General features: G+C 40.9%; 2 protein-coding genes across 2 annotated transcripts in view; both read right to left on the bottom strand.

Annotated features, from left to right (window-relative positions):
• Positions 1–2,923, bottom strand: part of slc22a31 (solute carrier family 22 member 31) — a 54,403-nt gene extending 51,480 nt beyond the window's left edge. The window contains exon 1 of the mRNA XM_085991652.1: positions 2,490–2,923. Coding sequence (XP_085847778.1) covers positions 2,490–2,870 — 381 coding nt within the window. The 5' untranslated portion in view covers positions 2,871–2,923. The remainder of the gene's footprint in view (positions 1–2,489) is intronic.
• Positions 2,924–10,276: 7,353 nt separating this feature from the next.
• Positions 10,277–26,444, bottom strand: part of ankrd11 (ankyrin repeat domain 11) — a 64,070-nt gene continuing 47,902 nt past the window's right edge. The window contains exons 9-10 of the mRNA XM_085992053.1: positions 19,886–19,981; positions 10,277–17,479 (exon numbers count right to left, since the gene is read on the bottom strand). Of these exons, the coding sequence (XP_085848179.1) occupies positions 17,294–17,479; positions 19,886–19,981 (282 nt within the window). The 3' untranslated portion in view covers positions 10,277–17,293. The remainder of the gene's footprint in view (positions 17,480–19,885; positions 19,982–26,444) is intronic.

Genomic DNA, 26,444 nt, shown 5'->3' with positions numbered 1-26,444 from the left:
GTAGACCATTTAGCCCCTTGAGCCTGTTCCGCCATTCATGGCTGATCTGCGACCTAACTCTCCCATGAAACCATCTTCAGAGAGCAAGAATTTTGCCTTGGCCCCTCCTGTTCCTTACCTACAGGTTACCCCTCAGCAATATCATTTGCAGGCATGGGGTCAGTTTTCACAGGTATGCAGGTGACACTGTGCTCCTGTACTCAATCATTTCTCTTGACCCTTGACTGCCTCCATGCTGCTTGTTCAACATCAAGTCTTGAATGAGTTATAACTTCCTCCAACTCAAAATTGAAAAGGCCAAAGCATTGTTTGTGGCCCCCACTGCAAACTCCATTCCCCTTCTTTGGCAACACTCAGGCTAAAACCGTTTGTTTGCAGGCTTGGTACCGTTTGACCCTGAACTGAGCTTTAAAACCCACATTCTATCCATTACCAAAACCGTTTACTTCCACCTCTCTAACATGTCTCTGTCACCTTCAGACTTAACAATCCCAACACCACCTTGCTAGTCTCCCATCCTCCAACTTGTCCAAAAACTCTACTGCATGTATCCTGTCCCACACCAAATTTTGCTAACCCATCTACTCCCAGTCTCACTTCCCATTTTCACAGCAAATTAAATCCTCATCTAGCTCCACAAATCCCTTCATTGCCTCACCCCAGCCTATTTCTGCAGCCTCCTCTCAGACTATGTTCCCTCCCCTAAATGCTCTGTTCTTCATACTCGGGCCTCTCATGCATTCCCTCCTCCACCATTGGTAGCAGAGGTTTCCGCTGCCTTTGTCCTATGCTCTGGACCTCCCGTCTTAGATTTTCTCTCCACTTTTATAAACCTCTCTCTAGTCTTCACCCTAATTTATCCCCTCCTAGTGAGAGACTGTTCCTTCATATCTATTTGTGTAGTCCTTTGGGATGTTTCTTTACATTAAAAAGGCACTGTATAAATGCAAGTTGATGTTGATGGCGAGAGAAGTTGCCAATCTAGGGGATATGTTTAGTACATACAATGAAACCTCAGTAGCTAAATAGTTTAATTCAATGTTGCAAATATTTTGCATATACTTCAAGCTGCAGATATCAACAAGGATCTTCACATCCTGCTTCAGGATTTATACACAAATGAGGCAATTAGACCAGCCTATTCCAAATTTGCATGCCCACAAAACTCATAGTAGGACAAAATCAGCAAGTAAGAAATGCAAGTGGCTGGAGCCAAGGTGTGCATGCTACATATAGACCAAAGTCGCAGCACCGTAGCTTTAAGAGCAAATATTGACTGCAAATCTTAGCACTACAGAATTTACAAACAGTGTTGTCACACAAAGCTTTTGATGGACAGATGCAAATTAGTCTGAACTCAGGAAAAAAGTGTTAGGCATTAAAACGGCAACACACTTATTAGGAGTTTCACATCAAAGTGATTCTTTCACTTCATGCCAAAAACATAATAGCAAGATTTTTTTTCCAAAAATGCACTTTACAATACAGCGTTAAGCAGCATTTGAATATGGAATTAAATTAAATTGTAGTAGCAGAAAGTATTGTTCAGTGCAACAAGCTAACATTTCATCCAAATATACTGTTTACAAACAGTGAGTTAACCACAGCCTGGATATCCATGCATCATGAAGTGATCATGAAAACATTCACATAAATGACAGCGTCAGGAACATTTACTGAGAATAGCTTGGTACAGTTAAATCGACTGTGCAATAATCGTAGGTGATGGATAATCCTAGAGTGGTTACAGTTACAGGCGGCCATTCGGCCAGTTGAGCCTATGCCGGCTCTCTGCAAGAGCACTTCAGCTAGTTCCACTCCGCCGCCCTTTCCCCCACAGCCCTGCAATTTTTTTCCCCCAATTCAGGTACTTATCCAATTCCCTTTTGAAAGCCGTGACTGAATCTGCCTCCACCACCCTCTCAGGCAGTGCCTGTGACTCCCTGCAAAAAAAAGTTTTTCCTCATGTCGCCTTTGGTTCTTCTGCCAATCGCCTTAAATCTTGTGTCCTCTGGTTCTCGACCCTTCTGCCAATGGGAACAGTTTCTCTCTATATCTACTCTGACCAGACCCCTCATGATTTTGAGCACCTCTATCAAATCTCCTCTCAATCTTCTCTGCTCCAAGAAGAACAACCACAGCTCCTCCAGTCCATCTACCTAACTGAAGTCCCTCATCCCTGGAACCATTCTCGTAAAACTCAACAATAAACTAGAACAAATTTTTCCCCAATCATTCCTTGGTTGCTACAAATCTGAACATGATGCTGCAATATATCCTAGTAGGTGGTTGGTGGGGAAGAGGCGTGTAGGAAGATCGAACAAAAAGCACGTACAAAGTTTCAGAGAAGCAGGTAAAAGTTTCTAAACTGCGCACAAGAGTGAATAACCTCGGCTCCTGCACTTCAGTTCTGTTCAAACTGAAAACGAGCGGGGTAAGAGGTTAAAACAGACAATACCAGCGCGGGCACGCTTGAGGCGGCTGCTCACCTGGGTGACGACGTTGGTCTCGAGGCCAGCGAACGGCTCGAACCGCCAGCCTCTGGTGCACGCGACGGTGCCGTTGGGAAGCAGCGGGCTGGCGGCGGCCGCTGGCTGGTAGCGGTAGAGCCGGCAGCGGCTCCAGGCGGCGGGAGCGTCGGCGCGCCGCGGCAGGCTGGCGTTGAGCAGCCGGGCGCCCGACAGGTTGGCGAGGGCGGCGGGGAGGAGCTGCGGGTCGAGCCGGCAGCGGTGGCCCGGGGTCAGCGTGAAAAAGGCACCGCTGAAGAAAGTCAGGGCCATCAGCAGGTTGGGGAGGCTGGCGAAAACCGCCAGCGTCCGCTGACAGCGGCCGAAACCTCCGATTTGCGGGATGATGAGGTCGAACTCCATGCCTCCCGCGACTGACTTCCCATCCAGGTTTCTGCGGCAAGGAGATTTATGCGCCAAGTCGGTGAGTCATCGCCGGTGACCAATCGCTTGCTTCTTAACAATTACGTTTCAGCGGCCCTTTTCAGTTTAAAAATATTGAGTTGCACACAGTAAAAAAAAACTCACTTTTATCAGACCTTTGCCTTGTTGATAAAGCTGCTGCAAATGTCCGCGAGCTATCCGAGTGAGCAGGACAGCATATCCCCATCCTCCTCATCCAACAATATTAAATCAAAAGTCAAATCAGGTAAACAAAAAAAAAATTCTAGCCGGTGCCCACTGGTTCCAGAAGCCAACTTTCTCTGTGATGGACCAGTTTAAATGCAGGAACTACCCCACAATCAATCAAATGGCACCCCTGAAAGGGGCAGTTCTGTTTTTGGAGGTTGGGTTGACCCAACCAAATGGATAAGGTTAAAATAAAAACAGAAAATGCTGGAAATACTCAGGTCAGGCAGCATCTGTGGAGAGGGAAACTGAGTTAACGTTTCAGGTCGATGACCCTCTCGTTCTGACGAAGGGTCATCGACCTGAAACATTAACTCTGTTTCTCTCTCCACAGATGCTGCCTGACCTGCTGAGTATTTCCAGCATTTTCTGTTATTTTAGGAAAGATTTACGGACCGTGTTCCAACGCAAGGGGTTGAACAGGCGGAAGGTGGAATGGAAGAAAGGTATGAAATGAGACCGGAATCAGAAGAGTGGGCTAAAGCAAGTTGCGCGGGTAATGTAAAGGACTTATAGATGACGATTAGGATTTTGAAATTGTGCCGGGGGACAGGGTGTGAAGTCGATAGGTCAGAGGCGGGTGTGTGGAGTAATGGAGTCAGGAGGTGACACAGATTAATAAGTATTTTAGCAGCAGCAGGGGCAGAGGTGAGTTATGTTGAGGTAGAAATAGGGGATCTTCGTAGCTAAGATCTTGAGTTTGAAGCTCACTCGGTTCAGGGTCAAAGAAGATACTGAGGAGGCGCACTGTTGCGTTTAACCCACACGGAGAGGGATAGAGTTGCGGGCGAAGGACTTCATGTCAGCTAAGCGGTAGTGGTGGCCAGTGAGCTTTTTGACACAGCTATACATGCCTAACCAAGCCAGTCTGCCACCAGAGCAACGAGCCCTTCCTGTGCAATCCCACCACGTTATAAGCTGCATTATTCAACGGTTGTTTTATTTCTTCAAACCTTTATATCCAGGATTGGACTTACAAAAGCAACTACAATTTTGTAGAAAAAAACCCTGAGTATCACCAGACTTTTTTGCAAAGTTTTGCTGCTCGGGGTTGTCCAAAGTATAGTGACCATTACAGATCAGCGGTGACCTTTTTCAAATTCCTGAAGTTGGATGGAACATATTACAACTTGCATTTACAAGAGACTCCATCCTGGATTTATGATAGTGTATTATATTAAAAATGCCATTAATTAAGGGTAAATATTGCAGGTTTTTCTCTTATATTCTGGTAGTGAGGTATATTCGAGTTAGATATTCTATTTGAAAGGACTGAATTTCCGTAAACAGCCTCCATCCGCACACTCAACTTCATTAGCTGGGCACTGGAAATTTGTTGCCCGAGAGTTGACAGCAGTAGCCGCAGTTGAGGAGTTAGCCGCAACTGCAAACTTTTTCTGCCAGTTGAAGATTATGCGATCAGTTACCGAATTGCTGCCGACAGCGACATCGACTTTGCACGCACAGTTCTATGCGAGGCAGTGCCTCGCCTGCCGAGACGCCTCTATTAAACAGTCAACCAGCATAATGGTGGTCAAGTCAAGAGCCAGAGCTGTATGTCATCATCATCAGTATACACGTGAACGCTGATTATATGCCTGAGTGATTTCACGGAGATGTAGATGAGAAAAGGAACTGAAGATGGAGACTAGGGCTACACCCAAGATAACTGGAGGCAAGAGCTGTGTTGGTATTGTTAGGCAGGGATGGAATCAAACTAGGTCAGTACTACAAGAGATGGGTAACAGAAGAGGTGGAGGAGAATAGAGTATGCAACTATGCTGAATGCTGGAGAGAGATCGAGAAGGGATAGCATGTCATGTTTGCAATCACAAAGGATGTTGTTGATGATTCTGACCAAGCCGCTCTCAATGCTATGGGCAGGATGAATACTAGGTCAGAGATTTTAAGAGGGAGTAATGGGAAAGGTAGGCCAACTTTAGAGGAAGGGAAAGTTGGAGGCAGCACACAACTCTTCACGATGTTCCTATGCCTTTGGAAAGATAACCTAAGGTTGGTTGGCCAAGTTGTATCAGGGGTGCACTAAGAGTCGGTCTACATATCGGATCTGACCCAGAAAACCAAAGGTTCAGAGTGGTGGAAGTTGGATCAACAGATCTAGTCTACGACCAGCAGTCGCAACAGAGCACAGGATTCTGAGGCTATTTTTTTGCGGCGGGAGCCCCCCGCCCCACAAAAAAACAACCATGTATTGAAGCAGCAGTTATTATCCCCAGCAAGCAGTAATAGTCAGTGCTTCTGAATCTATTAATGTTTGGGTTTATCCAAAGATTTCACTTGCTGATGGTGTTTGCAGTTATTAATTTCATTGTTTAATTCTTGACATTTTTCAAACTTTTTTTTAAACTTGCAGGTCAGTGCTGATCAACTAGTGATGTTTAGTAATATGCATGGACATTGACACAGGCACATTGTCTCCTCACTTGCTGCTCTGGTTCAATTGATCCCTATTATTAATATTTGTCTTGAGCTGTAACCAACTGACCTGCTGCTTAAGTCTACCGAGTCTAATAGTTTCTGCAATGTTCACTTTGAGTCAGCAGAAAGGATTGTGTGCAAAATGCAGTAGGCCATTCATGATGACTGACGGCAATGATCACTGCTTGTGTTGCCATCTACACATGGGCACTGTCATGGCCAGACATGACTAGGATTTTCCAAAGATCAATGGGGAGGTAGCGAGGCAAGGGGAAGCAGAACCAATTAAACATAAATATCAGTCAAAAATACAATAATTTACCATTTGTCAACAATAATTATAGAATGGATACAGCACAGGAGGAGGCCATTCAGCCTGTCGAGCCCGTGCCAGCTCTCTGCAAGAGCACTTCAGCTAATCCCACTCCCCCACCCGTTCATCGTAACCCTGCAAAAATGTTTCCTTCAGGTACTTATCTAATTCTCTTTTGAAAGCCTCGATTGAGTCTGTCTCCAACACCCTTTCAGGCAGTGCATTCCAGATCCTAACCACTTACTGCATAAAAAAGTTTTTTTCTTATGTCACCCTTGGTTCTTTTGCCAATCACCTTAAATCTGTGTCCTCTAGTTCTTGACCCTTCCGCCAATGGGAACAGTTTCTCTATCTACTCTGTCTAGACCAATTATGATTTTGAACATCTCTATCAGATCTCCTCTCAACCTTCTCTGCTCCAAGGAGATCAACCCCAGCTTTACCAGTCTCTCCACATAACTGAAGAAGTCCCTCATCCCTGGTACCATTCACACAAATCTTTTCTGCACCCTCTCTAAGGCCTTCACATCCTTCCTAAATTGCAGTGCCCAGAATTGGACATAATACTCCAGTTGAGGCGAGACCAATGTTTTATAAATATTTATCATAATTTCCTTACTTTTGTACTCTATGCCTCTATTTATGAAGCCCAGGATCCTGTATGCTTTATTAACCACTTTCTCAATCTGCCCTGCCACCTTAAATGATTTGTGCACATATACCCCCCCAGGTCTCTCTGTTTATGCACCCACTTTACGATTGTACCCTTTAGTTTATATTGCCTCTCCTCGTTCTTCCTACCAAAATGTATCACTTTGCACTTTTCTGCATTAAATTTCATCTGCTACGTGTCCGCCCATTTTAAGTCTATCCTATCCTCCTCACTGTTAAATATACTTCCAAGTTTTGGGCCATCTGCAAATTTCAAAATTGTGCCCTGTACACCCAAGTCCAAGTCATTGAGATCAAGAAAAGCAGTGGTCCTAGTACCGACCTCTGGGGACCACCAGTCCAAAAAACAACCGTTCACCACTACTCTTTACTCAGGTCTACAGATTTAAGGTAGACCTGTCAAAAGTATGAATGGGGATCACTGAAAAAAGACATCAAAACATTAAATACATTTTTAAAAAACCATCATGTTTTTAAAATGTTAAAATTATACATAAAATTAAAAATGTAATTTTTTGAAATTTTTTTTTTTTTTTTAAAAAACAGGGCTAAAAAATAAACTTACCTTTTTAAAATTAAAAAGGGGTGAATTTTTAAAAAACTTTTTTAAATTCTTAAGAGGATTCTTGACAGATCGGAAATGCCGGTTTTCAGCGCATGCGCTTCGCATGCCTGAAACCAGCACTTGCAAGGTCCCTACTTGTACACACCCATAGGGATCAGAAAATATGCGCCATGGTCATCATGAAACATCAGCGACCGTCACACTAGGCGGGAGACCGGGGAAGCTATGATTCCTACAGGTGCAACAGGTATTGCAGGTAATGAGGGATACTTTTAAAATCGAATTTCCTCTTGGAGGAGGTTGGCATAGGAGTTTGCAATACAAGGTGCACCACCCTGTGTATTAAATTTAATAAATGATATGGGCTATAATAATTGTTTTTGCTAGCATTGGTCAAAGCGGGGACTTTTGACAGTACATAGTGCATTCAACAGGAGACGAGTGAAAGCAGAGTGGCAGCAAAATAAAATTGCAACTCTCCCCATTCTCATCACTGAAGTGAAAGTTCATGTGATGTAGTTAATTCTATACAAAATGTTTCCACTCAAGACTATCTCTATCAAGTAGTTTAATACTGTAACAAGGTGCAACAAATACATTGCAGTGTACAATGTTCCTTTTTATTATAATGGCAGATTATGGAGCAATTTACTCATGTATAGTTCTCTTCTCTTCCCCCCCCCCCCAATATATTTAACATTTAATGACTGCAATTTTTTTTTGGAGAAAGTTCAGGAATCTGAGAGGAAAATTGCCCAGAATGAAATCATTCTCCTCACAGAACGACTCAAGCATGTCTTCCAGTAGACTGACCAAAGTAGTTGCGAGTTGGTCACCCCGCTATCTTGACAAAGGATAACGGGGATAAAAGCAGCTTGCCCTATACCTGTGGCAATGAAAAGGATGAAAACTGTTAGCCTGGAAATTGAATCTTTTGGGTGAGGGGTGGGAAAGGGTGAGCCAGCCCAGTCCATTTTGCTTATTTGGTGGCATAAATTAAGAGATATGATCTAGCAGTGAATAGCAGAGAGGCTAACGTTACATTTATATTGATCTCCTGCAACCGGGAAGGCCTTTTTTGTGAACTGGGTCTTAGTGCTGACCAGTGGTCTAACTCTGGCCACTAAATGCAGTGTGATTTCAGAACACCCATGCCATTGTCACATTATGGCACGATGCCATCTATGTGCCATTGTTGCAGTGACATTATCATGTAACTCAATTTAGTGTGCGAGAGGTTTTGTGCACATCAATTGATGTCATGATGCAATTACACTGTGCATATGCATTGGCCAATTTATCATGGCCACTGTGCATGCAATACACTCTCCTAACACCCAGCCTGGGTAATATAAAAGGGTCTTGGTGGTGCTTTTGTATTATGCAGGATCTGCATTAATGGCACCAGGTCCCTGAAGCACAAGTCTTGAGCTGCAGTTATAGGAAAAAAATGCAAGTATAACAAGAGTACTTCTGGAAATATCATCCAGTATTCTGTATCTCAAAAACAAACGTACAACATTGTACAATTGAGAAAGTACTCTAAGGAATTAAATCTAATTTAACAGCTTGAATTTGATATGGCTAATTTGCTGTTTAAAAAACTCCCTAAAAAATCCTGCTGGTTATAATTTTTTTTAAAAAGGGCCAGCCACCTCCCCAACCTTAAATGGTGCCACCATCTCTGGTTCCTATTCCTTCATTGTCACCAGATCAACATTTTGGAATTCCCTACTGAACACCATTGTGGAAGGGTCATCAGCACAAGGATGGCAATGCTTCAAGAAAAAAAGCGCACCACAACTTTCTCAAGGCAACGAAGGATGGACAATAAATGTTGCCTTGCCAGTGATGGCTGCTTCTGAAACAAAAAAAAAAGTTAAATTACTCTTTCTCTCTACCTGGAATTGATTCCTGAGATGGCGGGACTGTTGTATGAGAAGGGATTGAGTAAACTAGGCCTGTATTCTCTTGAATTCAGAAGAATGAGAGGGGATTTCATTGAAGCATACAAAATTATTACAGGGCTTGATCGGATGGATGCTGGGAGAATGTTTCCCTTGGCTGTGGAGTCTAGAACCAGGGGCCACAACCTCAAGATTCAGGACTGAGATGAGAAGAAATTTCTTCACACAGATGGTGGTGAATCTTTGGAATTCTCTACCCCAGAGGGCTGTGGAGGCTCAGTCATTGGGTATATTCAAAACAGAAGTCGATATATTTCTGACTAGTAAGGGCATCAAGGTATTATACAATGTATTATACAATTTTAACTAGTTATAAAAATCAGCATTTCCCTTTGCAAAATCTTCAACCAGTTTTCTATATAGTGTCGAAAAAATTCACTCCTGAAGAATATGCTGTGGACCAAAATAAAATGTATGCTTTTTCAAAAAAAAAATCACCCCCAACCAAAACTGATACATTTGTAACATTAGCACCACCAAAGAGCAACTGCAATGTTTCCTACTAATGCCTTCCGCCAGATAATCAAGTGTTCAACATTTCTATCTCTATGCCAACTTTTACTTGCTATAATGCTATAAATACTGCTACTAGAAACCATGCTTCAAGTTTAAAGAGGAATGCTCCAGCAGTGGTCATTTTTCAACATTAGTTTAGAGTCATAGAGTTATACAGCACAAAAGAGGCCCTTCGGCCCATCGCGTCCGCGCCGGCCATCAGGCCCTGTCTAATCTAATCCCATTTTCCAGCATTTGTTTAGTAGAATTGATCTACTGATAGCTGGAAAATTACAACATCAATAAAAGAACTTGCATTTGCATAGCACCTTTCACAACTTCATCTATTTTATAATTTTGATTTCCAGCATCTGACTTTGAAGCATACATCACATATACAAAACTCAACACTGGTTATCAATAAAAGAGCTATGTGCCCTGAAACACAAAGTTAAAAAAAAAACTTAATGGTAGAGTCCACCAAGCAACATTTTCAGCTTTATAACCTAAAGGAAAGTCTGTAGATTGTAAACTCCAAGATGCATTCAATTATTTTGAATTATTTCTTCAAAAATGGAACTGGTTAAACAGAGCAGGTGAGGACACAATGGATTTTAAATAAATGAGTATGTTGAGTGAACAGTTTGGGCACAGCAGATTTAAAGTTAGAAAATAGTCAAACACCAAATGATTTCTTTTCATTTATTTACGAACATAATTTTTGAGGGACAACAGCATCTCTCTTCTCTCTGTACATGCAACTGTAGAAAATAACATTTGTTTTGCAGGAACTCATACAGCTAGTGACAGTATTGCAGCGGCACACTGCCAAACAATATGTACACAATTAACCTACATTGTACAAAAAATTACATCGTTACATCACCGATGGCATGTTTGCCACTGTTTTTAAAAAAAAAAACACATTCTACACAGTTTACTATTACAAAGAGGAGGGTGTGAACCTATGTGTTATTTACAGCTATGTACAATGTCTCATATAGATGCAAGAAGAACATTTACACATCTGAGACGTCAATCCATATACCACAGGTGTCAGAAAAAGAAAAAAGAATAGGTTCATCGCCCTATTAGTTAGAGGTGTGCAAAATTTTTGGACTATCATTGTTGGTCACCGTAAAATTTTAGTCTGGGTAAATGACACAGTGCTGGGCTTTTTAAAATTTCCCAGTACGCTAGTAGTGTTCTTTAAGTTTGGAACCAAGTCCCATCTTTCAGAGGCTCAGCAAAGTATATCAGAATATTCTAATTTTGCATTTAAAAAAAAATATTTCTATAGCCATCTGGCCATCTTTAGTGGCTGACATGAGCAGCTCAGTGTGATATTAGCTGGTTTTGAAACCAGTTGTTTTACAGGATACACACATAACTCTGCAATCCACATATGTATAAAACCTAAGTAAGCTCTTCATCTAAATACAGACAAAATAGTAGTAGTTTTGCAATATTATCATGGAAGCAACTTTTTCTATAATGATCCATTTAACCTCAGAAGATGTTATCAGGCACCACAGAGAGATGGTAAACAAAAGCAAGACTAATTCTTAAATTCTTTCCACCTTAGTTCTGTCTTTTATATCAAACTCTGACTGTGCCAGTCCTCCTGCAACAGAAGAGAATTTCACTCTGCTGCTCTGCAGTCAATTACTGATGCTTATACAACTACAAGAACAATTAGGGTTTGGAACAATGAGAAAGCAAACATCTAAAAGATTCAGTAATAAAATACAGCAAAAGTACGTATATTCGTTGTGTACTTACATGTCAAAAGTCATTTAAAAAAAAAATGTGAGACTGCTGCTAAGGGCAAGGATTCACAACACCAGATGAGATGAATTTTCATTTAAGGTTAAATAGTGTATCATGAGGGGCAAAATCAAGGTGGTAAATAAAGAAAATAATACATCAGCCTAGTCCTATTAAGATCTAATAGTGGTGTTTTTAATTTTACCTTTCACTACGAACAAGCATTATTTTTAATAGTAAACTAGTAGGATGCTTTTAAATATTGCCTTTTGTATTAGGAAACTAGGTAAGGGCAGTACCGTGACAGAGACCCATTGTTCAAAACTGAGTGACCATTGACAGGAAATACAAGCTTTTTGCACATCTCTGCTAGGAACAATTTTCCATGCTTTATGAACAGATATAATTTTTTTGAGAGATAAAGTAGGGCTCAAACAATTTTTGTAATTAGCATAAGAGGTTTCTAATCGTCATTACTCATTGTTATCTTGTATCATTCTCATTCCGTGCCCAACATTAAATATATTAATGTGATAGTGACATTATACATTCCATACAAGCAACGTGACATTACATGCAATATCTGATGCTAGATAGTCACAGACCAATGACATACAAGACTGCAGATTTAAGAATGCCACAATTGTTAGATAATCCCGAAATGGAATACAGTACACTTTAGTTAGACAGTGATGGGGAGGAAAAAAAATATTCTTATGAAAGTTCAGTTTGTATAGATTAATATAGAGGAAGGAACATTAAAGCAGCACAAAAATGGTGGACCAGCATATCTTATGCTGCAGCCATCACAGATTAGTGCAAATTTATGGCCGTCACCTGAATCAACTTGGCAGATTCATGTAACTTCTGTCAGTTCTTAGCCAGGCTGAGAGGGCTAGAATCGTAAAGAAATGGGAGTGTGTAATGGACATGGTGCAAAGAAAATACTTATTGAATTTTGGGCACAATAAAACGGCTAAATCTTATACACTTAGGAATGAAAACATTGATCTACCTAACTCCTCAAAAGAGAAATGATCATCTGGAAAAGGGGTATTACTAAATTGTATATGGAAATATAAAACTACCTTCGCCAGAACAGATAATGGCCCGTAAATTGCGGTCAGCAGCGATGCGACGGCGATCGCCACTGACCTCGAAGAAAGCTGCCCACAGAGATCTCGATCGCTAGTGAAAACTTTAGGTTTCCTAGCGTCATGCAGCAGTGATGTCATCAAGCTGTCTAAGCAGCCAATCACATTGAATAATTCTCATGGCAGCAACTCAGGAAATGAAAAGCACTGATTACCTGCACTTTTTAAACATGTTAGAGAGCGAAATAAAGATTGGGACATACACATGGGGTTAAGGTAGAAGCTGAAATATCATGAACAAACTTTGAAAAAAATATATTTTTTAAAATTGTAATTACAGGAAACTTTGGTTTATCCGGAGGTTGTATGGCCGGAAACCTCGATCGAACGGCAGAAATCAGCAGCTGTTTTGTTAGGTTTTTTTTCTTTTTTTTTTCTTCTCCTAGCATTTTTTTTTTCAGTCAGTCAGTCTCTGGAAAGCCTCTCTGAAGCGGTTGCTAAGCTACAGAGACGCTTCCAAGGTACGGGCCGACTGTTTACAAGCTGTTGCTAAGCAACAGTGTTTGTTGTCAGATACGGAGATGAAAACCTCCGTATCCTTCAACATTAGCGCGGGTCTGTCCGGAAGTTTTCATAGATCGGCATCATGCCGGTCCCGTCGGTGCCGGATAGTGCGAAGTTTCCTGTATCATAATGGAGAAATTTGACAATTCACAAATATAAAAATTAGTTTTTCAGGGTCAGAACGGTTGTTTAGCAGTCAATACACTGTTAAAACCCCAGTTACACTTATTCCAACAAGGCTCAACATTTAATGGGGTATTTAATAGTGATATTAGCGTGGAAAAGCTCAAGTTTGCCAGTTTGATTGTTGGCTATTGGGGTGGGGTCCACAGCGCAGTCTGTCAGAGCAGTGAATGACTGACTGCAACTTCAGGATTTCCGTGTTTAGATGCGCATGCGCGATATCCTGAAGTTATGGTCAGTTTCAGAGGTGTATTGATACGCAAAATCCGGGCCTATATGTCCAAGAATAACCTGTCAACTGGTCCACAACAAGGAGATTTTACATTCAGACAGGTGAACTTTCTGGGGAGGTGGGGGGGAAGCCTCAGAAATTAAAAGAAATGTCACAATCAGACCAATACAAACTGAAATTTAGCAAATACGTAATTCAGTTGCACTGTATCCCATTGCTACAAAGATATTTTAGTAAATCGTCAGTCTGTTGTATCATTCATCTGTGTTCATTAGTATTTAAATATGAATGCGTCAGCTCTACTGTTTGAGCCCTACGTTCAAGAAATCCAGTTGCTAAAAATGGTACACAATGCACGCAGTTCAACTGCTAACATTACAGAGATAACATGTGCCTGATTTACAATACACTTACTCTCCAAAAAGAAAAAAGTACAACTCATCAAAATACAGTACAGAACAAGAATTGGGTACTCAGAGGTTAGTGTAAACAATCAGAAATATTTCTTTTGCTGAACTTTTATATTCATTTTTCTACTCAATAATAATTACCCAGATAAAATTTCAGTTATTTCCAGGCACTAACTGAAGGACATTCTGCATATGTATGTATGCTCAGAAAAAAACAATTTAATATTACCAATGAGCCATCATAGTAATCAGGTAGTTCAAAACACATAATAGTACTATTTTCATTTTAAGAAATAAGATAATGCCCTTAGTAAATCTAAAAAGGTTGGATTTACAATACTGTACTACCAAAAAGCCAACTTCCACAGCACACAACATGTCTCAGTCTTTCCATTAATGTAAAGGTCTTTGACAGAAACAACACCAGTTCCATAAGATTTGGAAAACAAGGTTGGCCTTAAAATACTATTTCTGCAGATCACCACAATGGGGACATCTTTCAGGATTGCATCTGCTGCAAATTTGGATAAGAGGATAAACTGCAATGATTTTGCAAACATTAATGAAATATAGTAGGTAATAGTATGTTTCAATTATCTGCCTTTCACTTTATTTTACTCCGAATAAGCTAAAATTGAGGTCTTGAAATCTTCATTGTCATTCTCACTGATTTAAAAAAAAGTATGATGTTTAGATTTAAATGTTTGAAGGATAACTGGTGTCTTAGTATAGTTTTGCAGCAATTTAAAAAGTCATCATGAACCCACTGATTATAATGTTAGCTCACTTATTTAAAAACTAAGATTATGATAATTAAAATGCCACTGTAATAAAACAGCCAAAAGCTATTGAATAACAGTTGCAGTAGCAGCAGTGGTCTACTTACTGGAGGACACAACAGATATCTGCTCGTTGCTCTTCTACTTTACACAGCTGTCCAGCATTTATGGGGTGAACAACATAAGGCTGTTCTTCAAACTGTAAATGAGATAAGATTCCCCTTTTTAACTTTCATCTTAAATGTTCAGCTTCATTGTAAAATGAAGCCTACATCTGGTGGCTCACAAATCAGCTAACAGACAAACATTTATAAGTGTGGACTCAGTGGGGTTCGAAAAATTATATAGTTCATTACAAATCTTTAAGTAGGGCAAGTGATTTGGTACCGCACAACATCCTTTGACAAATCCTGCAGCTTTATACACTTAAAGGTCACAGGCAAGATAGAAGCCATCTAGCTCCTGCCTCCACAGACATCAACTTTTCTTCCCAGAACAGTATCCAGAGATTTTGCCTCCACTACGCTACCCATAGGATCATTCCAGGTATTGACCACTCTTTACATTACAATGTGCTTTTTGACCTCAGTCCTGAACTTGCCTTTTACCAGTTTGTACTTGTATGTGTAGTTAGATTTATTGCCTGGGTACTGTAATTTTACATTAAAAATTCAGACTGTTAAAAATGCAGGTTTCTCAGTAGATCTGAGTGACAACAAATCACTTGCCGAGTCAGGAGATACTGTCTCCTCTGAAATCCAAAGATGCGAGGAAATTTGCTTTGTCATCAGGTATTCTAAATTGTGCCTAATTCTAATGTTTGAAATCCAGTCTGTGTAAGCAGGCAAAGGGATACACTATATCTTTTAAGAATGTTTATGCTTCTTTACTTAGTTTTGAACAGAAGAACTACTTAATTTTTGAAATAATGCTCCTTTCTTTGTGATATAGCTGTACATTAATAAAACTTACAGGTGCAAAAGCACAATATTCCACAGTCCTGGGCATAGCATTTTAGCAAGGATCGGTATCCTCTTGATTACTCAACCTCTGTTCCTTAAATTGTATAAAATAAAAATGTAAATGGTCTAATATTGAGTAACAAATTTGCTGTTGGGTATGCATATAATCAAATGTTCCCTACCTTACGAAGGCAGGAACAACATTTCAAATACCCAATGCGTATTTTACACTGGGTGACTAATGTGGCATTTGTCCTCAAACTAATTTGTATCTGTTGAATCAGAATCAGTGCTTCCTTTTAAAGTTACTGTGCAGTAGTTTTACCTTTATGTAAACATGTAAACATCTAACAAAGAAACCACACAGTTCAATAATAAAAAGTTGAAGGAGCTACTCCACACTAGCAACTTAGTGTAAAATTGAGTAACCAAATGAACTTTGTTGCAGCCGTAACAAAAATCTATTCCATTGCAAAGATGTGACTTTCCAAATGTTTAGCAGTAAAACAATGAGCATTTCAATTTTTTGGCCCATTTTTCAAACTGAAATGAAAGTGCCATCTAAAAAAAAAACTGTACATATTGAGAATTTTTTTTCTTTTTTACACTTAGCTCTAAAGAGTGATATTACAGTATGAGGAGTTATTTACAACTGTGCAGTAATGTGTGGCAAAATAAATTATTTAAAGGCAGCCATTGCCATCATAGTACACTGGTTAATGTATATAAAAACTGTACAGCATTTAAGGGATATATTTTTTTTTAACTGTTTAGTATTGGCTCTGTAGTGTCAAGTGATGCTCTCTGCTAGAGAAGCAATGAATGCCCAAGAAATAAAGGGGGAAAAAAGAAATAAAACATACTCAGTGGCCTTACCATAAAACTGTGCTTCAACAGGGTTCCTTGCCTCGAGTCACTTTTGTTCACAGCAGTAACAGAATTGCAGCCAACAAGTAGAGCTAGTGTCACATTACCAATTGTGGACTTCAGAGTGCATGCAAAGGGCATATGGGCAGTTACTAGATGACTTAAGAGGCTACACTTTTGTTTTCCTTTTTAAAATATGATTGTGACTGCAAGCTCCAATATCTTACCTGCTTAAGTTTTTAAATCTATAACTTAATTCACAATGCACTTAAAGATCATGACTTTCTGACTTGTGACCTGTCAGCTTTGATGAATGAAGTTTAAATCTAACCACACTGTACAAATTTGATCAGCCAACCAATACAACTTGTTTGGTAATAAACAGATATGCAATACTGCTACTCCTTTTCCCAACAGTTCTTTAAACTGAAGCTGAAATTACCATGAACGTCAACATAAGTTACTAAATGGTCATTGCCTCCTGCGAAAAAGTGTGAGATCAAGGTCACTGGTATGGCAGCTAGCACAACATGCTGAGTCCTACTGTTCTGCACTTCAACATGGGTATACAACTTTTGGCCTGCCAGTTTAGTGTGCAAGCTGTAATTGCTTACGTTTCTTTACATCTGAACCACTGACCTGTCTTGACATCCTTCTTCCCTGCAGAAGTGATATCTAAAATCTGTGAAAAGTGCAATATAGTTTAAATGATGCTTCCTCCTCATGAAACAGGGAATCATTAGCAAGCAGCACTTAAGGATTTTAAAGAAAAAAACTTGAACTAGTGTTCCTTTGGGAAGTATCCCACTTTGTGCCACAAATGGTTATCAACCATGTGTTAACACTGTCATGCCGGCAGAAGCACAAAGTCATCATTTACATCAACCATTGGCACGTAGAAGGAAGGGACCTCGCTGACACACAGGGACTTGTGTCCGGCTGGGTCAAGCTCCTGCACTTTTAGCTGCCATTCCATTCGCTGGACTGCATTCAATGCAGCTGCCTCATGTTGCTGTCGCATTAACAAGCATGTCTATCAAGAAAAAGAGAAGTATATTATTTCAAGAAATTGGTACGGAAATGTTTCTCTGCAACATGAAGCTCACCTCCATCCACACTCACTTAGTTTAAAATAGAATTTTGGTTATAATAGGCTGCAATAATTTGGCATCTAATAGGAATCCATCATTCAATAACCCTAGCTGTGTTTTTTTTTAATAAGTTCTTTTTGTGGAGGATATTCACTCTCCAAGGAAGCGTATACCCTTTCTGCTTTCTTCCAACATATTTCAGTCCTGATGGGTTTTACATTTTTGCTCTGGTAAGGGTGGGAGATCTGTTCCCAAAACTACCTGAATGACCTCTTTGGCCAGCTGCAAGGAGGCATACCATAGTGATTCACTGATAACAGTTTTATATGATTTTTCCTTACAGCTTGCAGAGATATACTTCAGACTTCACTCTGCATGCCTCTCAATTCAGATTAAAAACTTAGTGGAGTGAAGCGAGGATCAAACATGCATCCTCACAGTTCATGATGCTGTGTATTAGTGCTTCAACAAATAATGCATTACACATGCTACCCCCTTCCATCTGTGGGTTTTAATGTAACACCTTCAAAAATAAAACTGTTCCCAAAATCAATGTTTGAAACTCTGGTCTTTCCAATCATTGATTGATATTGAAACCTTGCCTTAATTTTTGTGTGCAGATCACAAATTTTACATACAATGTGAATGTAGTCCTGACAAATGTTGTCTCACAGCGCCAGGGACCCGGGTTCGAATCCGGCCTCGGGTGACTGTCTGTGTGGAGTTTGCACATTCTCCCCGTGTTTGCGTGGGTTTCCTCCGGGTGCTCCGGTTTCCTCCCACAGTCCAAAGATGTGCGGGTTAGGTTGATTGGCTATGATAAATTGACCCTTAGTGTTAGGGGGATTAAATACGTGGGGTTACGGGGATAGGGTGGGATATGTGTTGGTGTAGGGGTTATGGGGATCGGGTGGGATATGTGTCGGTGCAGGCTCGATGGGCCGAAATGGCCTCTATCTGCACTGTGGGGTTTCTGTGATTCTGTGAAATGCAAATATACTTCTCAAATTTATGACTGAAAACAGATAAAATTTCCTCTTTGATCATCAGCTTTGACAAAGCTGACTTTAAAGTCATGTCAGTGATACATGGGGTCCAACATAAAAAGCACTTTTCCAACTTTCAGAATTCTTGATTATAAACTGTCTCTTAAATTTTATTATAATTAAAGAAAGGCAGGCAGAAATAAGTTAACAGGCATTATTACCAAACTGAGTTACTTTGTTAGAACACAGAATAGACAGCCAATTTGTGTGCATCAATTTGTTTTCATCTTTGGAACTATTTGAGAACACAAATCATCTAGTTCAGGACTGGGCACAGTGTTTGGGTCAGTCTAGAGTCAGGGATTGCAACAATTAAAGGTAAAATTACCAAATGCTCTCACCAGGACTTGTTATAAACAAAATACACAACTAGTACAGTGGTGGATTATTTAAAAAGAACTAATCACAAATTAACTGAAATGCTATTCCCAACACCACTTTGTTCATTTTCCATAATCTATCAGTTTCAACATGTATGCTCTTTCTGCCTTCAACCTCACTGTTGAACAAAATAAAACAAAGTTAGTTTATAGCGGTTTAGAATTTTAATTTCAAAATGATCCTTTTGTACTACCTATCGACAGGTTTCTTATGGATTTTTGATGTGACTGAAGTCTGTAAGTGTAAATAACAATAACTAATCCATTCTATGATTTTTTATTAGCCACATTTATTTTTAAGCATCAGTTCTTTTTTATAACTGCAGCACTTAAAATTTTGATGGGAATCACACATTGGAGGGGATAAAAGTAGTTACATTATGTATTAGTGATGCAAATTTTCACAATGCGATCTTCAAAGGAAATTCAAAGAACAATGAACAATAAAACAAACACATTTGTGTAACAATAGCATATTTCTGCAATACTGCTTGTTCAGATTGTCATTGCCTTCAAATCAAGATTCCCAATCGAATTTAATTGATTTTTTTGTTCAATGAACTTCAGCCATAGTTTATTAAATCATAATGTGATTATGATTTCAAAAGTTAATGATGACCAGGCTTAGATTCCCAACTTTAAAAAGCCCAGATAATGTTCTATTTTTCCATTAATGTGTGTGAAACATTTGTCTTCCAGTTGTGTTAGGAGCTTTAATGCTTTAACCGTTCCCTTTAACAGAATATTTTTACATCAGAAGAACCAGTAATTTGAACAGCAATAATTAAGGATGGCAAAGTACAATTAGTTTTTGAAATTAGATAGTCTAGCTGAGATTCCAATGTTCTAGTATTGGAGATACCATTTTCAGTTATTTGTAAAATCATAGTATTATAACATCAGACAGAATAAAAACAGTTACCTTCATTCTATCATATTTATCATCTACATCCTGTAGCCATGAAATAAATTGCCGGGCATTAAACCGATCCCGCACTGATGTCTTATTTTCATCCCCCTATACAATAAAATCAGAAAAATTACCAGTGTCAACATATCAACTGTTCAGTTCACAAAGTAAAATTGACCAAATAAATGACTATAAGAAGTTCAAGAGGCAATATTCAGTTGAACAAGTGTTTAACGCACTTGTCAATTGCTCCAGTTTAAACCACTGAGATCAGAAGTACAGTCTGGGAGAACGTCTGACCACATATAAGCTTATGACTGGGAGACTCACCACAAGTCTGGCTGACAGTACCGACGCAGAGTGCAGTAGGTTCAACCTGGACACCTAAACAATCTCAACTTATGCCTCGGAATACAAAACATTGGCCATTTTTGGTGTCCAGAAGGCTGTATCTAAAACCACAATTCATCTACCATACATGAAAATACAGCTTTTGCTTTCTTAAACTAAAGAAAATCCACTCCTGAATTAAGCCACCTTTTGCAATTTGGTAATGTTACCAAGAAACCTTGAATATTTCAATTTTAGCCAATAAGCCAGTCTCTAAATATCTTATAAATCTTGTAGTTTCTTCAACAAGTAGCATGCATATACAAAAGCAATGTAATGGATACATAGCTGCTAATAAAAAGCAAATAGGACAAGAATTGTTTTTACGTGAAAGGTTTATGTAACAAAAGTCAAGGTGTTTGATGTTCTGTCTATTGAGCAGTTGTAATTGAGTGACTAAGTAGTTGTGTATGTGTTTAGTGGACCAAGAAAGAAAAATTACAGTAGTAAAAAAACCCTGAGCACTAAAATAGATTGCAAATCTAATTGGCAGTGTAAGGGGAAGCTATACCAGTACATGAAGGAGAAAGGAATAGAAGGATATGTTGATAGATGAGATGAAGTAAGGTGGGAGGTGGTTCGTGTGGAGCATAAACACTGGCATAAACCTGTTGGACTGAATGGCTCGTTTCTGTTCTGTAGATTCTATGTAATTCTATGCAATTTATGCATGAAATGTGTGAGCCAAGTGTGACTTTCTGCTATGTAACTGACAAAACTTTGGGAAGGGTGCTAATTCACTCTATGTCTATTGGGGAGGAAGAGTTTACCTCTGTCCCTGGATTATCTGACGTGGATTGGGAAGGTGCAAGAGAAAAGGCAAAACACGACTACTTCTCCCAGAGCTAAGAAGATCAAACGGTCAGATTTTTAGTTTACAGGAAGGTCCATAAACAGCATTGTAAAACTCAAATTCCCTCCCTCACCTCTATTTCCAGGTCAGTGATGACTATATTGGTGCAGTTTCCTGCTCTCACCCTGGACTGGAAAATTTCATCGACTTTACTTCCAATTTCCACACTTCCCTCGCTTTCACATGGTCCATCTCTGACTCTTCCCTTCCCTGACTTCTCTATCTCCATTTCTGGGGATAGGCCATCAACCAATATCTACTATAAGCTAACCGACTCCCACAGCTACCTTGACTACACTTCTTCCCACCCGGCTTCATGTAAGGACTCTATTCCATTCTCCCAGTTTCTCAGTCTTCGTCGCCTCTGTTCTGACGATGGTACCTTCCATACTAGTGCTTCCGATATGTCTTCCTTTTTCCTCAACCGGGGATTCCCTCCACTGTGGCTGACAGGGCCCTGGACTGTGTCCGTCCCATTTTCCACACTTCTGCTCTCGCCCCTTCTTCTCCCTCCTCAGAACCACAATAGGGTGCCCCTCAACCTCACCTTTCACCTAATCAGCTTCCACATTCAACAGATCATCCTTTGCAATTTCCAGCACCTCCAGCGTGATGCCACCACCAAACACATCTTACCTCCTCTTTCAGCATTCCCTCTGCGACACCCTAGTCCACTCTTCCAACACCCCCATCCCTTCCCAGGGCACCTTCCCGTGCAAGTGCAGGAGCTGCAACACCTGCCCTTTTAACTCCTCCCTTCCCACCGTTCAGGGCCCCAAATACTCCTTCTGGGTGAAACAGCAATTTACGTGTACTTCTTCGAATTTAGTGTACTGTATTCGCTGTGCACAATGCTGGCTCCTCTACATTGGGGAGACCAAACACAGATTGGGTGATCGCTTTGCAGAACACCTCTATTCAAGTGTGACCCCGAGTTGCCAGTTGCCTGTCCTTTTAATTTTCTGCCCACTCCCACTCTGATCTCTCTATCCTTGGTCTCCTATGCGGTTCCAATGAAGCTCAAGGAACAGCACCTCATCTTTCGGTTACACACATCACAGCCTTCCGGACTCAACATCGAGTTCAACAATTTTAGATCATAACCACTGCCCCCATTTTGTCGGATAGCAATTGTTTTAATGATTCTGCTATTGCCATTTACACCTCCTCTCGACCCATCTTTTGTTTCTTTACTTGTTCCATTACGATTCCCTTTTGCCTTGCATCATCCCTTTTGCTCTTTAATCCCCTTCCCCTTTCCTTGCCTCTGTACTTGCTTAAAACCTGTTACATTGAACTTTTACCAGTTCTGATGAAAGGTCATCGACCTGAAACATTGGCCCAGAAATTCTGTTCCCTACGGGTGTGTACATGCTGTGTACTCACCCATAGGGCCAATGGAAGTGCTGGTTTTAGGCATGCACTGCGCATGCGCTGGAAACCGGAACTTCCGTTCTGTGAAGAAAGGGCTTGACAGGTCAAACGCCTGCGCCGGATAGGCAGCGCGTACGGCTGAAACTTCAGTTTTTCCCCCCACAGTTGCTTCAGTCCAGGTAAGTCGGAAACAGCTGTGCTTAGAAAAGCAGGCGCAAGGCCTGCTTTTACCAGGCTAAGAGTTGAAGAAAGTCAAAAAGAAAAATTTCCACTGATTTATCATTTTAAAATACTTTAAAGAAAGGTAAGTTTATTTTTAGCCCCGTTAAAAACGTTATTTTTTTCAAAAATTTAAATTTTTGTTTAATAGTTAATATGTAATTTATAGTCATTTTAAAAATGTGATTTTTAAAAAAATTATTTGAAGTTACTTATGTTTTGGGGCTGATCTCTATTCATAGATTTGACAGGTCCTCCTGTAAAATCTATGAATGGAGATTCCCTACTCTGATTGGCTCCCCATGGCCCACGTGATCCCAGGGATGCTGCAAACTACCTGCGCCCCTGGGATACGTGTGCCCTGCACACTGGCAGTTTGAAGAGGCACAGCAACGTAATTCTGCGCCTCCCGGGAGCCCTCCGGTCCAGGTGGAGATGTTTCCAAATCGCAGCCCTACGCCCGCGGGGCGGGGGGGCTGCAAACGGAATTTCTGGGCCGTTAACTTTGTTTCTCTCTCCCCAGATGCTGCTTGACCTGCTGAGTATTTCCAGCAGTTTCTGTTTTATTTCAGATTTCCAGCATTTGCAGTATTTTACTTTTGTAAAACTTGTACTGGTTTACGCAAATAAAATCACCAGCAGTAGTCAGCAGACTGTTTTTTCCCGTACCTGAAAGGGGCACAACCAGCCCATCTTGAACTTGCATAATTAATGAACTTCCTTTGAAGCCTGCTGAAAACAGCCAGTTGATATGGAAGTGTGAAAACAGATTGTGATCCAAGGCAATCTGTGTTTAGCTTCTCATTAGCAATCTATATGGACTTCTTTTCAATGCTTATTTTAAATGGGTGGATAGCAAATTGCAATATGAGTCTATTATGCATTTCTCTTCTAGTAGTAGCAATATCTCTGCTATTGTGATTTATTAAGAGAATTTGTGCTTTTTATTTAATCAGGACTGATCAATCACAGTATTCAAAGGAATTGAATGTATAAAATACAAGAATCTTTTAGTGTTCAGCTGTATTGGCACAGTAGCCGATACCTGTTCAATGCATAGAAATCTGAGGGCTCATGCAATACCTCTACTTTAAGGACACACCTAGACACTGCATTCTGTTTACCAAAGAAGAGAAGATTCATCTATTTCATTTTCAGAACCAGTTTCATTTTAAGAAATGGTAGGAAAAGCTAGAAGCAGCTTTGTTGGACTGTTGATTTGTAAGTGAAGAAAGCCTGAAGCTTGAAAGGAATGACCTTTCAATCTTTTTACACCCTTTTGTGCTATACATTACTTGCCCATATCTTTGCTACTGTAAATTATTCATTTGTAAATAGATTAGTGTTGTGTATTTTCCCACATGGGATACTGTAGTGGTGATTTGCAATGCACTATGGGAAATGTAGTACATTGAGTGAAGAAGCACATTGTAAATAAAATGGCCGTTAACTAAACTCTCCACCCCGGAGTCCTTCTTAATTGTTATATAGGTAAAGGGTATAAAACCCCTTGAGACACAACAAAACTGGCGACGAGGACGACGGACTTGCGCATCACTTTGCACTGGAATCGGCGATGTTTAAAGTAAGAAGTTCCTGTCTTTTCTTAATGGCGCGCCCGCAGTTTAGTGCTGATGCAATCGCCTCGTAAAGGTGGCGGTTCGTGCGTTACACAAATAAGAAGGGGGAGAGTAACGATACAGTGAAACGAAGTGGAGGAAAAGGACTGTAAAAATAAAAGTGGAGGAAAAGGACTGTAAAGAAAAAAAAAAGAAAACAAAATGGCTATGCTAACCAGAGCGTTTGGACCATTTGATGAAACGGCAGAGCAATGGAGTGCTTATGCAGAGCGTTTCGGATTTTTCGTGACTGCAAATGGCATTAAAGATGACGTGAAAGTGGCGACGTTCCTCAGTGTGATCGGAGCAAAAACATTTGGCTTGTTACGGAGTTTGATGCACCCGGATAAGCCCGGCGCTAAGACATATGATCAGACTGGAAGTTTTGGAAACACATTTCGCACCCAAGCTGCTGCTGATTGCCGAGGGGTTCAGGTTTCACAAACGAAACCAAGGGGAGGGTGAGTCCATAGCCGAATATGTTGCAGTGCTAAAGAAGCTAACTGAGCATTGTGAGTTTGGTGAAACTCTAAATGACACTGTCCGTGATAGGTTTGTGTGTGGATTAAGATGTGAAGCAACACAGAAGCGCTTGCTAACGACTGACAAACTGACGCTTAAATCAGCAGTGGAGCTCGCTGTGTCTATGGAGTTAGCAGCTAAAGATGCACAGCTGTTGGGGGCTGCAACAAGAGTGCACAGGGTAGCAGCTACACCGGATAAGCATGCAAGGGGCGCCAGAGAGTGTTACAGATGTGGAAGGTCAGGTCATCAGCCATCTGACTGCTGGTGTAAAGACCTGACCTGTCAGAAATGTGAAAAGAAAGGACACATTGAACGTGTGTGTAAAGGGCAAAGCAAACAATCCTACACAGAGACACACAAAAACAAGGAAACACATCCAACTGGCGTTTTAAAAAGAAAAACCTACACATGGTGAAACAAGAACAGGAAGACAGTGACACAGACTCTGATGGGGAGCTGAATCTCCATGTGTTAACGGTGAATGGAGGCTCATCAGGCTATGGAGTCACTCCACTACTAGAGGGAATACCGGTCAAAATGGAGCTGGATACAGGGGCCGCTGTCTCCTTGATTTCAGAGAAGCTATTCAAAGAAAAACTGAACCACCTATCACTGACGCCGGCCAAGCTCATCTTAAAGACCTACACTGGGGAAACAGTCCCAATGCTGGGTAAGACGGAGGTCAAGGTGGAGCTTAATGGACAAACCGTGATGCTGCCAGTTTACGTGGTCAAGGGTGACTATCCATCCCTGATGGGCAGGCCATGGTTGGAGAAAATTCATCTGGATTGGGAAAAAGTGAATGCAGTGTCAGTCGAAGAAGCGGGGCTAGCGGCAGTGTTTACAAAGCATGCAGTGGTCTTTGACGGAGAATTGGGGAGTATGAAGGGGATTACAGTCAAACTCAAGATGAAGCCTGACAGCCAGCCATGATTCCTGAAGGCTAGGAACGTTCCCTACGCCCTCAGACCAAAGGTGGAGGCTGACCTGGAGCGTCTGGTCAAGATAGGGGTGCTGGTGCCGGTTTCGCACAGTGAGTGGGCCACGCCCGTGGTACCAGTGATGAAGAGTGATGGCGCGGTTCGCTTATGTGGAGATTTCAAAGTAACAGTGAATCCTGTGCTCTCAGCTGAACAGTACCCCCTCCCCATCATTGAAGATCTTTTCGCGGGTCTAGCAGGCTGTCAGAAGTTTAGCAAGATTGATCTATGCCAAGCTTACTTGCAGATGCATGTAGAAGAGGACTCACAGAAGTACCTCACCATCACCACCCACAAGGGCCTCTACAGGTACTGCCGCCTACCCTTTGGTAGAACATCAGCACCAGCATTGTTTCAGCGGGCTATGGACCAGATCTTAAGCGGCATTCCAGGGGTACAATGTTATCTCGACGATATCCTCGTCACAGGAAAGGACGACAACGAGCATCTGCAGAACCTGACGAAGACACTGGGAAGACTTGAAGAATATGGCTTACGCGTTCGCAAGGACAAATGCGAATTTTTCAAGCCATCAGTGGAGTACCTAGGCCATGTCATCGATGCGGACGGCCTACACACAGCACCGTCGAAAGTGAAAGCCATTGCCGACG

The sequence above is a fragment of the Somniosus microcephalus genome, chromosome 6 (genome assembly GCF_052327205.1).
Source record: "Somniosus microcephalus isolate GS21.2 chromosome 6, FLI_Smic_1.0, whole genome shotgun sequence".
NCBI classification, from domain to species: domain Eukaryota; kingdom Metazoa; phylum Chordata; class Chondrichthyes; order Squaliformes; family Somniosidae; genus Somniosus; species Somniosus microcephalus.
This window is presented reverse-complemented; position numbering and strand designations above follow the sequence as displayed.